This window comes from Petaurus breviceps, unplaced genomic scaffold (genome assembly GCF_028583685.1).
Source record: "Petaurus breviceps papuanus isolate PSGF00001 unplaced genomic scaffold, PetGlider_PUasm1.0 110, whole genome shotgun sequence".
NCBI classification, from domain to species: Eukaryota; Metazoa; Chordata; class Mammalia; order Diprotodontia; family Petauridae; genus Petaurus; species Petaurus breviceps.
Window position 1 is genome coordinate 212,159 of NW_027185597.1, and position 17,575 is coordinate 229,733.

Below are 17,575 nucleotides of genomic sequence, written 5' to 3' on the forward strand. Positions count from 1 at the left end.
TATTATATATAACTCCTTAGTTTATTTCTTTTTTAATTTTTTGGTTGGATTTATAGAGTTCCAAGATGAGACCCCACACTAGTATAGTTTTGTTGTCTGTTTCTTCCTCTCTTAACTTCTCCTATAAGAATTTGGATGCTATATCACTTGGTGCATATCTAATCTAGCCCCTTACCTTTACTTTCTGTCTCTCTGCTTCAAATGTGCTTCCTGTACACAGCATATTGTAGGATTCTGATTTTGGATCCACTCTGTTCTCTACTTCTGTTTAATGGGAGATTTAATCCCATTCACATTCACAGTTATGATTATGAATTTTGCATTTCCTTCCATTCTATACTTCCTCCTGTTTGTCCTCTCTCTCCTTTCACTCCTTCCCTCCTCACCAGTATTTTGCATCTGTCTACCACCTCCTCTAATCTACCCTGCCTTCTGTCAGTCCCCACCCTCCCTTACTTGATCTCCTCCCCTCCTACTTCCCTGTTGGGTAAGATAGATTTCTATATTCAACTCATCATGAATATTATTCCCTCTTTGAGTCAATATTGATGAGAGTAAGGTTTAAATGATGCCTATCACCCACCTTCCCATTTTCCTTCTAAAGTAACAGGTCTTTCATATCTCTTCATGTGAAATAATTTATTGCCTTCAACTTCTCACTCCCTTCTGCACCCATTGTACTCCTTTCTTATCTCTCAAAGTTTTTTATGTTGTTCCCTAAAATTTATCTTAAACCCATACTCTCTGCCTGTGTACATTCCTTCTAGCTGTACTAGAAGTATATTATTAGTTGTACTATTAGTTATACAGTTTTTAAAAATTACAAATATCATCTTCCCATGTAAGGATGTAAATAGTTTAGCTCTATTGAATCCCTTATATTCTCTTTTCCTTTTTTACCTGTTTATGCTTCTCTTGAGTCTTGATATTGGAGGTCATGTTTTGGTTTAGTTTTGGTCTTCTCCTTATGAAAGCAAGAAATCCTTCTGTTTCATTGAATAATCATTTTCTCCCTTATTGTATTATGCTTAATTTTGCTGAGTAAGTGATTCTTGGTTATAGTCCTAGCTCCTTTACCTTCTGGAATATCATATTCCTTGACCTCTAGCCCTTTAATATTGTAGCTGTTAAGTCCTGTATAATCCTGATTATGACTCCCCAATATTTCAGGTTTTTTTTTCCTGGTCTCTTCTAGTATTTTTTTCTTTACCCAAAAGTTCTGAAACTTGTCTATAATGTTCCTTGGAGTTTTTATTTTGGGATCTCTTTTCTGAGGTTATCAGTGGCTTCTTTCAATGCCTATTTTGTCCTCTGGTTCTGGGACATCAGAACAATTTTCCTTGATAATTTTTTGAAAGATGTTGTTCAGGTCCTCCTTTTGATTATAGCTTTCAGGCAGCCCCATGATTCTGATATTGTCTCTCCTGGATCTATTTTCCAGGTCAGTTGTTTTTCCTTTGACATATTTTATATCTTCTTCCATTTTTTCATTCCTTTGAATATTTTTATTGCTTCTTGATGTCTCCTAGAGTTGTTAGCTTCCACTTGACCAATTCTACCTTTGAAGGTGTTGATTTCCTCTATTAACTTTTGTGCTTTTTTTTTTTCATTTAGCCAATTGTACTCTTTAAGGAGTTGTTTTCCTAAGTGGATTTTTGTATCTCCTTTTCCATATGGCCAATTCCATCTTTTATGCAGTTTTCCAAGTTGTTGACTCTTTTTTTTTTCATAATTCTCTTGCAGTGCTTTCATTTTTCCCCATTTTTTAAATCTCTCTAATAATTTTTAAGCTCCTTTTTTTGACCTCTTCCATGAGTTCTTTCTAGATTTGATACTACTTCCCATTTTTCTTTTGGTTTTTGCCCATAGGGGTTTTGATATTGTTGTCCTCATCTGAGTTTGTTTTGTGGTCTTCCCTGTCACCAAAATAACTTTTTATGGTCAGATTATTTTTGCTTTTTATTTTTTGGTAGAGCTTTTATTTATTTTTTTAATATGATTTCTTCTCTTAGGGTGGAAGGAGCTCAGTATCAGACGTCTTGTGCTAGTGGCTATATGCCCTTATTGTTTGCCTGATGCTGTGCTGATATTGCCCTGAGGCCCATGGGTGACCCTTGTGTCTAGTACTGCCCTGAGGAGTAGAGGATTGACTGGTATTTCTGGATCATGTAGGGATCTAGCAGCTCCCATGTTGCTGAACTGGGTTCCTAGTACAGGTACCTGGTGCATACTGAGGCCCAGGGGGTGTTTCTGCATTTCCTTAGTGCTACACTGGAGCACATGGAGGTGTGTCACTGGAGGATATCTGTTTGCCCTGAGCTGTGCTCAAGCACATTGAAGTCTGCCTATTTGCCTGGGGTTGCATTGAAGCAGGTGGTGGTTCTCAGAGCTGGACTCTTCTGGTTCCCCTGGCTGTGCTAAGTCACCTAGGGGCTCCTGTTGTTGGTATTTGCCTGCTCTACCACACTGGGGCTCAGGATTTCCCACTGTTTTGCAGAGGCAGGGCTTACTGCTGGTTTGCTGGGATGATTCCTGTCCTAGAATGTGCTCCCATTTTACCCAAGTGAGATGGACCTTTCTTGCCTATCTTTCAAGCATCCCAGGCTAAAACATCTCTCCATTCTGTATTTCCACTGTTCCAGGATTTCTACTGGGGTGCTATTTTATAGGTTTTGGGAGGTAAATATGACAGAGCAGCAACGATTTACTGCTTATGTCACCATTTTGACTCCCAGAAGTCTCTATTTTTTTCATTCTTTTGACTTTGTTTTATTGTTTCTTGATGTCTCATGGAGTCATTAGCTTCCATTTGCCCAATTCAAATTTTTAAGGAATTATTTTCCTCAGTGAAATTTTGTATGTCTTTTTCCATTTGACTTTTTCCCCCAATCCTGCTTTTTAAGTTCTTCACTTCAGTGTACTTTTGTGCCTCTTTTTAATTAGACCAATTGTTTTTTAAGGTACTATTTTCTTAAGAATTTTTTATTGTGCTTCTTTTACCAAGTTGTTAATTCTCTTTCCTTAATTTTTCTACACCACCCGTATTTCTTTTCTCATGTTTTCCTCTGCCATTCATCTTGAAGTGCCCACCAGAAATTACACACTAGAGCCCCCTTAAATCTGCTAGAGGGGACCCCTACTGGGTTCCTTGGAAACCACCTAATAGGCTCCAATAGTAAAGAAATGTTTCACCTGTGTTGCTAAAAACATGCCACAGATTCCCACGGATTCAGGTCTGTTTCACTTTAGTAGAAATAATACTAAGGCTTTGTTTCAATAAGAATAATACTGAGAATGTTTTGCTTGAATAGAAATAATACTGGGAATGCTTTGCCTTAATAAGAATAATACTGAGAAAGCTTCGCTTCAATGGAAACAATGCTAACCCCTTAGAAACATGTTCTGTTGCTAGCAATCACGTTGTCTATAAAATTATGTCTAACAGAAAGCCCGAGGCTGTCTTTCAGTCTGAGAGGCAGTCCCAGTCAGTTAATAAACACTCCTATCAAATTATAATTGGCCTAGCTGTCCTGTTATATTTCAGTGTCCATTACAGATTGGAGGTTCCACTGAGATAACCTTTGGCTCTGTTTTGACAGCTGGACCAGGCTCCCTGGAGGGCCAGGAGAGCAGTCTGACCTAGGGGAGGCCACCGAGTGAAATTCCTCGGCCCCAGGCTTGCATTGCTTCCCTGAGCAGACGAGAACCCAAGTCCTATCCAAATTCTTTCAATTCCATCCAAGAGTGTTCTGTTCTGTGCGGTGAGTACTCAGGGTGTATGAAATTGCCTAGGGGGTGATCACCAAGAACTCTGTCCCTCGGCCCCAGGTAAAAGTAGGAGGCTAGCTGGACGCAGCGGTAAGGCCCCTACAGGCCTCCAAGGTCAGGACACTGATGGAGTGCACAGTTTCTGTTTTGTTTTTTTTCTCTTTTCCCTCTCTTCTGAATTTTGTGTTTGCTGTTAAAGTGTTACTGTATCTTAAACTGTCTGTTTGTGGTTATCTATCTATCTGTTTGTTGCTAGATGTCACTGTCTGTGTGTTGTGTTGTTTTGAGTATATCCTCTCTCTGAGATACTGGCAGATAGAAAAGAGGAGACCTTCTTCCTTTTGCCCTGCTGTGTTTTTTTTTATATTCTGTCAGTCTGTGTAAAGAAATTTTTAAATCTGCCAGCCTGTAAGCCAAATGCACCCAAGCAGCCAAAAGAATGCTGTACCTTAGGGGCGGCCAGGTGGCTCAGCAAGTAAGAGCACCGGCTCCAGTGTTGGGATGACCTGGATCAAATCTGTACTCAGATATTCAGCACCACACCCAGAAATAACTGGCCGTGTAACCTTGGGCAAGTTACTTAACCCCAATTGCTTAAAAAAAAAAAGAATGCTGTACCTGAGCTAGAAAGATTAATAATCTCTTAAAGAAAGGCTGCTGGCAGAAACACACTTCTCCTTTTACTCCTTGAACTCCAGCCAAAGTTCTCAAAGTAGAAAGACAAATGGACAGAAAGAGAATGGGAAATTTCTCCCCAAAAATCTGTCTAAGGGAAAAGGGGTCACTTCAATGATCAAAGAGAAGTAGGTTTTCAAGCTGCACTTTGAAATAGGACTAACACTTAACCCTTTCCTGGGTCACAGAAAGAGAACTGTGCAACATCATTGGGAATATAGATCCAGGTAATTGAGTTCATTCTGATTACTATTTGGCACTACAAAAACTGAAGTTTAAGGTCACCAGCTTGGTTATTCAATTGTTTTTACTTCAAAGTTCAAAATTAAGACCATGATTGTTACTGGTAAATGGTTGTATTATGTATGTTGTATGAGAAACAGTTTCTTTTAAAGTCTTGGAGTAGATCTGAAATTTTAAAGGAATGAACACCTAAGAAAAGTTTATTTGAGCAAAAGGTCAAAAAGAAAATTCCACTAAGATTCTCTTCCCTGTGGTCCCAGTTCTTCTTAGCTAGGGCTATGGAGCCCTCCCCTGCCATCCAGCTCTGATGGAGCTGAGAAGACAGTAAGAGGTTTGAACCATTAAGATTTTTTTTCTTCTCCCTGTTGTCCTGGCTATAACTGAGCTAGGGCTGCAGGGAAGTTAATTGGAGTTAACTTCCTCCAAAAAGAAAAAGGAGGGAAGGTACAGTAGCTACATCAGACCTACACGGGCTTGTTATCTGCCTACCTGAAAGGTTAAACCCCTGGAATAGAACTTTTTTTTTCTGAATGACATGGGAACAGTTAAACAAGGGAAAAGAAGCTTGTGAAACAAAGGGACAAATACAAGTTAATCATTATCCCATATACTAAGCCTGGGATACATCTGAGCTACTAAAGTGTGTGTTACATCTGAGCTATTCAGCCTAAATAGTTTAGTAAAAGGGTACTTGACCTAACTCCCATCAACAAGTTTTAGATCCCCAGGTACCCTGAAGTCCACCTCTCTAAGTAAGCAGAGCCTGAAATTTCTACTTCAAGTTCCCCAAATCCTCTCCTCAATGCTCCAGGAAAATTGACTACCCCATAACCAAGGTCTGCTACAGCTAAGCATTCATAGAGGTTTATTTGCTAGAGTATAAGCTGATAATGTCCTTTGAGTGTGATGAGTTTAGAAAAATGGAGGGTTTTCCCCTGAAATATAGAGTTCACTCTGTACCATGAAGCCCCAACTTCAGTACCATCTAAGAGATTTCTCCCTTGCTGTAAATAATCACTTTGCTTGTTCCAGTGCCAAGGAATTAAAGAACGTTGCTAAGGACCTAGATTATACTGACCAGAAACCCTGTCCGATCCAAAGATCCAAGGACTTTACTGACAATTATACATCTCAAACAACTGAGGGAATTGAGAGGATTAGATTAGTCTGTTCTTAACTAGCCCTTTACTGATTAATCAGTTATTGTTTCCATGTTCCTTTGAATACAGACACTTGAAGGGAATGGAACACCAAATTTTCTGATTTTAGGCTATTGCATTTGTTCACTTTCCCTTTCCCAACTTGAAAAGCTCCAAATCTTTCCTCCAATTAGAAATCAGATTGCCTAATTTTGTAGCCTGGTTAAATTTGTTGTTGTTGTTGTTGTTGTTTTTTGGAGGGGAAATTGAGGTTGAGTGACTTGCCCAAGGTCACATGGCCAGTTTTTGTGTTAAGTGTCTGAGGCCAGATTTGAATTCAGGTTGTCCTGACTCCAGGGCTGGTGCTCTATTCACTATGCCACCTAGCCGCCCCAGCCTGGTTAATTTTTTCTTTTAATTAATTGGTCTTATTTGATTGTTTTTAATGCATCAAAAGTGTGTCTCCCCCTGTATCTGGGGAGCAAAATTGAGGAAGGCCTGGAAAAGATTTGTTATGTAATTGGTGTGCATTGCTTAATAAAGCAATATGCTTGGAAGCTTAAAAAAAAACTTGTCAGTGAGAAGCATTGTGTTCTGAACTCTGCACTGACTGGTTGTGTGATCTGGAATAAACCATTTAACCCTGAGTCTTAATTCATCTATAAAGTGGGGAGATGAGAAAAAGAGAGAAGAAAATGAGGTCAGAAGTCAACTAGCCTCTTCACTTGGTAAGATCAATCATTCTTATATGTAATTTGAAAAGGCAATTAATGTAATGTCATCTTGTAGTTTATATTATTGTTCTATTTCTACACTGTATATTGTAACACCTGAGTGAGGAGAAAATTGTGTAAGACCAGTAGTGTTACTTTAAATATGTATATCTGCTATTCAGAAAAACTTGTAAAACTGTTAACTAAGCTATTTTGGGCTAATGTTTTAATGTTAAAACCTAAAATTGTTTATTGATTATTGTATAAAAATTTGTTTGACTAGTTCTGCACATTCAGAGCAGTCTCTCCTGCTTACAATTCATATAAATTTTGCTTATGTTGTAAAACGGTTAAATTCTCTAGAAATTATTTCCAGGTCATTCAGCCTGAGAAAGGAAGTTTTAAATGAGCCTAACTTGCTAAGAAGTTGCAAAGATCAAAAAGGATTTTTATAAATTGGCTTTTATATTCTAGAAGGATGGTAAAAGGAATTCTTTACATTATAAGATCTGATACATTTTTATTGTTTATCACAGCCCCATGAGAATAGAAGTAATTATAACTGGCTCTAAGCTGTGATTGGTGAAGCTTGTTGTTTAAGGTAAAAAGCACTTGGGACCATAACTAAATTTTATTTTGAGTCTGAATTTGGGTATAGTTGTCTGCATTAAATCAGTGTCTGAGAGGAAATGCCACTAGCTACTCAGAGGAATGTGATCCTGTGCTGTTAACAGGTGGAAGTCTACATTTGGTAACAGCTGAAGGGACAATCTTAGCCTCTGTCTGGGATGGGATCCCTCCTGGCTCAGTTTACCCATGAGGTTCCTTTGAAAAGGAATGTTTCCCACCTATTCCTGAGTCTAGCTATGAGGTGGAACAGATGCTGCATGAGATGGAATATCTGTAACTGTACCTGAATTTACACAGAGCCAATGACGTTTTCTCCTGACATATTTGGAATGTCACATGTCCCTGGCTTTTTCTTCTGTAACAGGTTTCTATGCTCAGAACAACTAATCAGTAAAAGATGTGAGCTTTTCTTTATGTTAGCTTATTGGAAAATCTAATATTATTTTTCATCTAGAATTAGAATATGTATAGAAAGTTTATGCAAACTGCTTAAGATGATTTAAAAGTTTTCAATTAACTTCCTTCACAAAGGTTTAGTGATCATTGAAACTGTTTCGCAGAAGGAAAATACCTGTAGAAGGAATTTTTAAAATCTCTAGTGTGATTCTAAGAGACCCACTAAAACCTCTATTTGCAAGACATGTTTTTTGCTAAATTGATGTAACAAATTGTAAAGCAGAAAAGAACTTGCTGTTTTAATCTGAATTTGTAGTTATTTTATCATCTAAGCAAGTGTTAATATTTGTAACTGAATACATATGTGTAAAATTCACTTCTCTTTTTGAGATTCTGTTCAGCACCCCACCTCCTATTGTATTTCAGGTGTTGAATGCTGTTATGTATGACTGTTAATGATTTACTTCTCAAGTCCCTCCAGGCTCTTTGAGACGTCCAAAACACGGTTCGGGCAGTGGACCAGGCCACTCCTCATTCACCACTCTAAGATCCTGCACACTCAGTGAATATTGGAGATTGAGTGCCCACCCACAAACCACCCCGAGACTCCTCACTTGAGCCCCATTGGACTGGCCCATACCAGGTTATACTGACTACCTCATCTGCCGTTAAAGTGACTGGAAGGAAAGCCTGGATTCACCTCTCCCATGTCAAAGTGATGACTCCTCCCAGCTCTCCAGACCTGTGGGTGGCAGAACCCACCAGTGACTTACAACTGAAAATCAAGAGACTATTGTGATGTTCCTGCTTCTAGCACTCTTGCCTTTAGTTGGTTCCAACCCCTACACTCCCACTTTGTATTTTGGACTCTTACTAGGACAATTGATGGAACTCTAATTTCAAAAATGTGACTCATGGCCAGCCCACCCTTTTCTTGGATCTCTGTACCCTGCTTAGCCCCAGATTTATGTTGTTTCCCTACACAGGTATGTATTTTGCGGGGACCGAAGGTGCTGCTTGTGGAGCAGAAAAGCAGCCTTTGGTCAACCCAGTCATATGTCTGCCCTGAGGATGGGTCTCCCGATTGTGGGGGGACCGGGAAATATCACTCTGTCAATTGGGAGTGTGTAACCATTGTTGACCGGGTCTCCGGTGGCAACCATGACCACCACATTTCATTTCATTGTAATACCCCTAAATCAGGTAACCCGGTTGTCATCAGGGTTTTAAATTGGACTAAACAAACTTGGAAAATGGGGAGGACCTGGGGAATTAGGTTTTATGTTACAAGAAGGGAGCCTGGAGCCTTGTTTACTATTCAACGCACTCCAGTACCAAGGGATCTCATTCCCATTGGTCCCAACCCGGTTCTTAACCCACCTCCGGAAGTTGATCAAACTCCGCATGGGCCCTTTAACCCACACTGTACCATAACCCCTGTAGGTTCAGGAATTACTTTGGCAAACCCCAGGCTACATGCCCACTCTTATACTTTTCATGTTCTTGATACTGTTTTCTCTTTCCTAAAATCCTTGGATCCCAGCCTAACTTCTGACTGCTGGGTTTGCTTGAACCCTGCCCCCCCTTATTTTGTTGGGCTAGGTTAAAATTCGTCAAAGGGTTCAACTGATCATGAAATTCAGTATTGGAAGCCCACACTCACCCGCCCCGATCTCCCTGCCCACCCCAAGCTTACATTAGGAGATGTGCAGGGACAAGCCTGGTGTATTAAATCTAGGGACTACACCCTCCAGCAGTCACCCTATACAAACCTTTGTGCTTTGGTGGTTGAGGTTTTTCCCAAACAGGAATTTTCACCAAATGTTTTCTTAGCCCCTAAAAATGCTTGGTTTGCCTGTACCTTAGGCTTAACTGCTTGTGTACAAGAAAGCCTCCTTTCTGGTAACTCCCCCGAATTCTGCATTTTAGTTCATGTCCTTCCACAGATATACATTTATTCAGGAGAAGGGGCTCGTGAACATTTTGGGCTACAAGCCTGCTATAAAAGAACAGTCCCCATTTTAGTCCCTATCTTAGTTGGTCTAGGAATAGCAGGTTCAGCAGCAGTGGGAACCACAGCCCTAGTACAAGAAAATAGTCATTTTGAAGCCCTCACCTCCCAAGTCTACACAGATATCCGGGACTTGGAGAGCCAAATCTCCTACTTGGAGACTGCCCTAGATTCCCTGGCCGAAGTGGTTCTCCAAAACTGCTGAGGTTTAGACCTCCTGTTTCTCAAGCAAGGTGGCTTTTGTATGACCCTTGGACAAACCTGCTGTTTTTATGTCAACCACCCCAGGGTGCTTCGGGAATCTCTGGCTACTGTACGTCAACATTTGGCTGACAGAGAGGCTCATCATCAACAATCTATGTCTTGGTACCAATCTCTTTTTTTTTTTAACTGGTCCCCCTGGCTCACATCACTTGTAACTTCCCTTGTAGGACCATTTGCTTTGCTGTCACCGGGGTTGCTATTGACCCCCTGCCTTATTAACTGCCTAACTACCTATGTTAGACCAAGGATTCAAGCTGTTAAGCTGTTTGCCCTCCGAACTGCCTATGCCCCTGGACTCAGATGAGTCCGAGATACAACTATGAACCAGAAAAAAGGGGGGAGTGAAGTGCCCACCAGAAATTATACACTAGAGCCCCCTTAAACCTGCTAGAGGGGACCCCTACTGGGTTCCTTGGAAACCACCTAATAGGCTCCAATAGTAAAGAAATGTTTCACCTGTGTTGCTAAAAACATGCCACAGATTCCCACGGATTCAGGTCTGTTTCACATCAGTAGAAATAATACTAAGGCTTTGTTTCAATAAGAATAATACTGAGAATATTTTGCTTGAATAGAAATAATACTGGGAATGCTTTGCCTTAATAAGAATAAAACTAGAAAGCTTTGCTTCAATGGAAACAATGCTAATGGAAACAATGTTTAGCTAACAAATGCTAAACATGTTCTGTTGCTAGCAATCACATTGTCTATAAAATTATGTCTAACAGAAGGCTCTGGGCTGTCTTTTGGTCTGAGAGGCAGTCCCAGTCAGTTAATAAACACTCCTATCAAATTATAATTGGCGTGGCTGTCCTGTTATATCTCAGTGTCCATTACAATCTCTTTCTTTAATTCTTCCAGGAATTCTTGTTGAGTTTGGGCCCAAATTTCATTTTTCTTTGATACTATTTTTGGTGTTAGTTTTTGGTATAGCCCAGGTAGTATTATCTTAAGAGACATATGGTCACTGCTCTCCTTGTCTGCATTCTGTTCTTTACCTAGGAAGGACCCCTGCTCCTCTGCAGCTGTACACATGCGCATTCCTCTTTGTCTTGGAACTGTAACCAGGGTCCCTGCTCCCTTGTAACTAACCTCTAGTGCTCCTCTCTTCCCTGGAACCTTGACACAGAACTGAATATGAGCAAAAGAGTAACTAATCAGCACCAGCTACATCTACTATAAGAAAAGTGTCACCTGTAATCTCATTCTGACCAGTTGTCCAACTTGCCATCTCTGGCCTAAGAGTTACTGAAGTTGCTGCTGCTGCCATGGCTGCTATTGTCACTGCTATGTATGTGGGCTCTGGAGAGGCCTCTACCCCAGTGCCACAGTCTTCTCCTCCATAACATTCAGGTTTTCTTAGGCTAGAAAAATAATCTTAGGATAAAAAAAGGTCTCACCCTGACCCTTTGTTGGCTCTGCTGCTCCAAAATTTTATTTGAAGTACTATTTAAAAGTTGTTTGGAGGGGAATGTTGGGAGAGTTTAGCTGGGTGACTGTCCATAATCCACTATCTTGACCCCACCACTCCATGAACTTTCACAGAAAGTGGTAATGATCACTGTTTGGTGTGTAATGGACTTAATGTGGATGTTCTGTGTTCCCTCTTTGCCATGGCCAAGTTATCCTCAACATAGTGTGGAAATATCTGATAATATCTCCATTCCTTTTTTCTCATGACCCTGCTAGTGTCGAAAAATTGGGTATGAAGACCCAATCTACAAGTAAAACATGGAGGAGTATGTTTCACAGGTGTCTCCATTCTGCATGGCCATTGTCCTCTTCATTTTCCTATTAACCTTCAACAGACAGCTCAACTTTCAGACTTCGGGTTACTGGTCTATGAATGGTCTAAAGTGTATACTTCAAAAGTATAGGAAGAATAACTGAACATCTTATTTCATTGTTATGGGGAAACCTTCGGTCATAAAAGTTCCTCTACTAGCCATTCCTTAATAAATAAATAATCAGTAATAAGTTTTCAAATTAAGGAATCCAAGATACCAACAATCATATGAAAAATGCTCCAAATCACTAATAATTAAATAAGTAGAAATTAAAGCATCTTTGAGATTCTACCATGTGCACATAAGATTAGCAATTTTTTAAAAAGAAAATTACCAATGTTGCAATGACTTCAGGAAAAGAAGTATACTAATACAATATCAATAGAACTGTCTATTGGTCTAGTCAATCCAAAAAACATTTTCGAACTATGCCCCAAAAGTAGCTAAAATGTGCCTAACCCTTCAGTTCTATCACTACTAGGTCTATACCCCAAAGAAATCAAAGAAAAAGTGAAAGGACATATACATACATATATATACACACATACATATATACATATACAAAAATTATTTATACAAGTTCTTTTTATAATAGCAAAGAAACAAACAAAACAAAACTTGAATTTAAGGGAATGCCCACCTTTGGTAAATGGCTAAATAAATTATGATATATAAACATATACTCTTGTGCTATAAGAAATTTAAAAATAGACAATTTAGGAGAGAACTGGGAAGTCCTTTAAAATTTTTAAACTTAAAAATAGAAAACCTAATAGCTATACTAAAGGCTAGATATGGACAAATGGGGCTATTTTTAAATCATCCAAGGTGATGTGTACTTTCTTGATAAGAAAAAAAATTTTAAATGCAGAAAAGTCCTTCTACCAATGAAGGCTGGCATCTCAGAGACTTGCATGGGGGAATTAAGAGGTCATAGCTAGTATCTATCAGATGCAGGTCTGGAACCCAGGTCTTTCTGGTTCTAAAATCAGCTCTTTATACACTATTTCATGGAGCTTCTATGTAGACTTAGATTTGAGGGGAATATTATTATTGTTCAGTCACTTCAGTTGTGTGACACTTCATGAAACCATTTAGGGTTTCCTTGGCAAAGATACTGGAGTGTTTTACTATTTCCTTCTCCTGCTTATTTTACAGATGAGGAAACTGAGTCAAACAGGGTCAAGTGACTTGCTCAGGGTCACATAGTATGTGTCCAAGGCTGGATTTGAAACTCAGGAAGATAAGGCAAATAGGTTTAAATGGCTTGCCCAAGGCAACACAGCTATAAGTGTCTGAGGCTGAATTTGAAGTCAGGAAGATGCATCTATCCACTGGACCACCCAGTTGCCCCTGAGGGAATATTAGAAATTATCAAATTCAAACTCTTTGTTTTTATAGATAAAGAATCTAAGACCCAGAGAGATTAATGGATTTGCTTGAGGTCCTTCAGGTAGTTATTACTATAACAGAACCAGTATTTATTTGACCCCAAATACTCTGATTCCAAATCCATTGCTTTTTTTCCATTGGTATATAGTACATCACTGCCATTATCAATGTCTTTCATAAAAACCCAATATTTCTGGTGTAGTCTGATCAGGGACCATCACCCTCGTCTTTCTGGACATTGTGCCTCTGTAATAGTAATGAAATTTGAAGAGCCCTTTGTATTGACAAGCTGAGAGGTACTTAGAACCTAGGTTCAAATTAAGCCTCTGTTAAAGAAACAGAAGGTATGAACCCCTGTTTCTGACATAACAAGAAGGGGCTGAATTGGGAACCCCCATGACTGACATGACAGGAAGGGGCTGAACAGGGAGGTGTTATACCATATTTAAGGAAGAACACAAGCTGGACAGTCAGAACTTCTTGGGATAAGCATCTGGAGACAGAGCAGCTGCTGCTGGAGAGAGAGAGAATTTCTCTCAGTCAGCATCTGAAGGTTAGGCTGCTGCTGCTGGACTGGAACTTCCCTGGAGAAAGTGATTTTGATTTTGAGAAAGGGAGAAAGTGATTTTGATTTTGAGAATGGAGGTGCTGAAGACTTCCCGAGGGACAGCTGGAGCTGCTAGAGGAAGCATGACTGTGGTGACTGTACCTTGTCTGTGGCTCTGTTAAGTTTTCTTTTCCCAGGAACAGAGACTGTGAAGGATTTGATATGGACTGGGCACTGTGAGCTTCAATGTGGAGCAGGAATTGCACTGAGAGCTGGACAAAAATATGGGAGTTGTCTGCCTTTGAACCCAGGTGACAGTTTGGTGGATTCCGGTGGGAGCTACCTGCCTCAAGTCAAGATGAAAAAACCTCTCCGTGGATACTGAGTAGTGGTTAATAAAATTGTAACTTGCTTGTGACCTAGGGGTGGATGGCCTGTGTGTTTTCCACTACCCCTGAAGAGAGTACTGACTAGTGACTAATATTATAACTTAATTGTACCCCATGGGTGGAAAACTTTGACTTTGTGTCCCTTAAGGAGCCCTTCTTAAGGATGAGTGAGGTAAGGATTAAGGAGGCTCCCCTCCTTAAGACTGATTGAATTAAGGATGATTGGATGATTGAGTTACTAAATGATTGTACTTTGTTGAAAACTATGTGACCACTTTGGTGAAAACTATGTGGCCATTTTAGTGATAAATTGTTGAGTTGTGATATGGTGAATGCTGTATTTTGATTTTCTGTGATAAGTTGTGATATGGTGAATGCTATACCTTGATTTTCTGTGAATGTTTTTCTCTGATTTGTCATTGAATAAAGAGAGAGTTTGCTATATGATGTAATCAGAAACTTGAAAGCTGTTCACAGCAGCAGTCCCCTGGAAAGCTTCTCATGCATGGCATTAGAGCCTCCCGATCAGAAACAATCTTTATGTTCCACTTCCTGATTCTTTATTCTTCAAAGTGCTACTAAACTGCCTGCAAGCTATGTGATTGATCTTCCTCAAGTCTGCTTTCCAACTGGAGTTCACAACATGTGCTGTATCACAAATATCTGGGCTTTGCTCAGTCTCCCCATAAAGGAGGGCCACTGGTGAAATGCAGCCCAGATATTTTAAGCCATATGCAAATTGGTGTGCCACTATATGAAAATGTCCCATCTCCCATAATAGTGAGGTGCATGAAAACAGGGACTATGTTGGATTCATTTTTTTGTATTTTCCTTAGTGTTGGGGTTCTCTGCACATTGGAGGCATACACAATTGTTGAGTTGAAGAATAAACTACAAGCTCTGATCACCATTGCCCATGTCTTCAGCTATCTAAGGAGAAAGGAAATGATTGCTACTGCTTCACTTAGCTTCCCTTCTTGTGATTGGTGCAAAGTTAATTCTTGGGAATGGAGTAAACATTGGGATCTTCATTTTTCATCAGATATTCTTCCCAGAGCTTTCCTCAAAGCATTCATTACCTCCTTGTTCCTCAGGCTGTAGATCATAGGGTTCAGCATAGGGGCCACTACAGTATAGAATAAAGCAATCATCTTCTCAAGTTCAGCTGTGGAAGTGGTACGCGGCCACATGTAGGTAAAGATGGTGGCCCCAAAGCAAAGGGAGACCACAGTGAGATGGGAGGCACAGGTCCCAAAGGCTTTGCGACGTCCCTGAGTGGAACGGATATGCAGAATGGCTTTAACAATCTGGGCATAGGAGAACAGAACCAAGGAACATGGTAACATGATGACCACAAAACCTGAGAAGGTCACCATGATCTTGTTGAAAGAAATGTCCACACAGGTCAAACGCAGCACTGCTAATGTCTCACAGACAAAGTGATTGATAACATTCTTACACAGGGGAAGTCGAAAGGTAATAATTGTCTCCATGAGTGAGTTCAGGAAACCAGCAACCCAACAAGCAGCAGCCAAAGCCATGCACAGCCCTCCATGCATGATGACTGTGTAGTGTAGGGGATAGCACACGGCCACATAGCGGTCATATGCCATTGCTCCCAGGAGGAAGAACTCAGTCCCAGCCAATCCCAAAGATATATACAACTGAAATACACAGCTATGGAAGGGGATGGACTTCCTTGAGGACAGGAAGTGGATGAGCATTTGTGGGACAGTACTGTTCATGTAGCAGATATCCACAACGGAGAGGATGCTAAGGAAGAAGTACATGGGATTGTGGAGTCGGGTATCTAGCCTGATCAAGTGGATGATGAGGAAGTTTCCCAACATAGTCACCAAGTACATGGCCAGGAAAAGAGCAAAGAGGTAGATCTGAAACTCTTGGTCATTAGACAGTCCTAAAAGAATGAACTCACTTACCCATGTCTCGTTGTACTTGGCCATGCAATGTTGTTGTGTGCAATGGAAGGAGGAGACTGAGTGGAAAGGCTCAGCGTCTAGAAAAAAAGAGAATTTCCCGATAAGTTATTAACATTTCTATTCAATTGCTTCCCTTTAGAAACAGGAGGGAAATATTTTTTTTCCAAAATTTTATTTTAGACTCAAATGCCAAAACACTAATAGAGAATAGAGAAAAGAAACAAAAACATATCATAAATTTAAATATTGGAACTTAAATGCAAAGTTAGAAAGGGAAATGAAAGGGAAAGGTTTAAGTCTTTTGCCTTTAAAAAAACCCACAAATGCTAGTAGTATTGAACTGATTAACAAAATCTTATAACTCTAACCTTATAAGACCAATAATGTAGTATTACTCCCATTTTACAAAAGTGTAATGGCAAGAACAGAAGTCATCCACACCTTGTTTCAGCTATTGAATTAACACCTTGTTTCAGTTCAAGTTTCTTTTGAGCCTTGTATCAAGTCTTTTAAGAAACAGAATGTGTGAACCCCACAACTTGTGAACTCCTGCAACAGGAAGGGGAGGATCTGGTGACCATATATAAGGAGAATTTCCATGCTAGAGAGAGCAAAACTGAGAAGAGGACTCTTGAGGTGGCAGAGTCAAGAAGGAGAAAGCTTGTGGTATACAGGCACTCTGTCTGCTCTGTCTGTGTTGATGTTTGTATGCAATACTTTGTACAGAAATCCTGGGACCTTACCGGAAGCCCTGAAAGAGGATTTTCTGGTTGTCTGTTTACAGAAATCCTGGAGGAGGGTTTTGGAGGTTCTGGGACTTTAATGATAATTTGTGCTGAGTTCTTGGACCTTGTTTGTGGTTCTGTGTTGATTTCAATGTTGATGATTTGTGTTGAGTTATTAGACCTTGTTGGTGGGTCTGATTTGATTTCACAGGCAGATAGTGAATTGATGATGGTGCCAGCAATGTTTATGAATATTTTTGTGGCTCTGTCAAGCTTTGTCTTCCCAGAAACAGGAACTGTGAAGGACTTGAGGTGGACTGGACACTGTAAACATCAATATGGAATGGGAACTGGACAAAGAACTGAACAAGGAGCTGGACAGGACCTGAGAGCTGCCTGCCTTTGAATCCAGGTGACAGTTAGAGCTTGGACCATGGAAGAGGGCAAAGTTTAGAATATCAAGCAGAACAATTCTACCTAACTCAGGAGTAAGTAGGAGTTATCAGAGATATTTTTAACAGATGAATGATGTAACTAGATGTTTTCATATTCTAAAAAAAGATAATTTCAGCATTTCTATGAAGGAAAGCAGGGGAGGAGAATACAACATTGGAATGACTATAAGGTACTTAATTTTCTATATTAACCCCTGAATTAGTCCAAATGGATGATAATTAGGACTTGTGACAATGGGAATAAAGAAGAGGAGAGAAATGGAATTAGCCTACCTGGTAGCTGATTAGATATAAAGCAAAGAAGAGGGAACCATATTCTTGGAGATAAAAGGGAAATGAGTAAAGTCAGTAATCACAGTATTTTCCTGAAGCATGGTTAAAAAGGGAGACTTGTATTGCCATATGATTAAACCCAACCTCTTTCCTGACTGAATAGAAAAGCTAGAAAACTGTTAATTCAATTCAATAAGTTTATTAAGTACCCTCCATATGTTAATACTG

At 39.9% G+C, this 17,575-nt stretch overlaps 1 protein-coding gene across 2 annotated transcripts in view; it reads right to left on the bottom strand.

Annotated features, from left to right (window-relative positions):
• Positions 1-17,575, bottom strand: part of LOC138156652 (olfactory receptor-like protein OLF3) — a 90,697-nt gene that overhangs the window by 11,322 nt on the left and 61,800 nt on the right. The window contains exon 2 of one of the 2 annotated variants that reach the window (XR_011167201.1): positions 15,895-15,971. Coding sequence is in view for 1 of the 2 variants with exons in the window: in XM_069082097.1 (XP_068938198.1) it covers positions 14,983-15,971 (989 nt within the window). In the remaining variant the exon portion in view is untranslated. Of the gene's footprint in view, positions 1-14,982; positions 15,972-17,575 lie in introns of those variants that run through there. The other variant, XM_069082097.1, reaches the window with a different exon arrangement.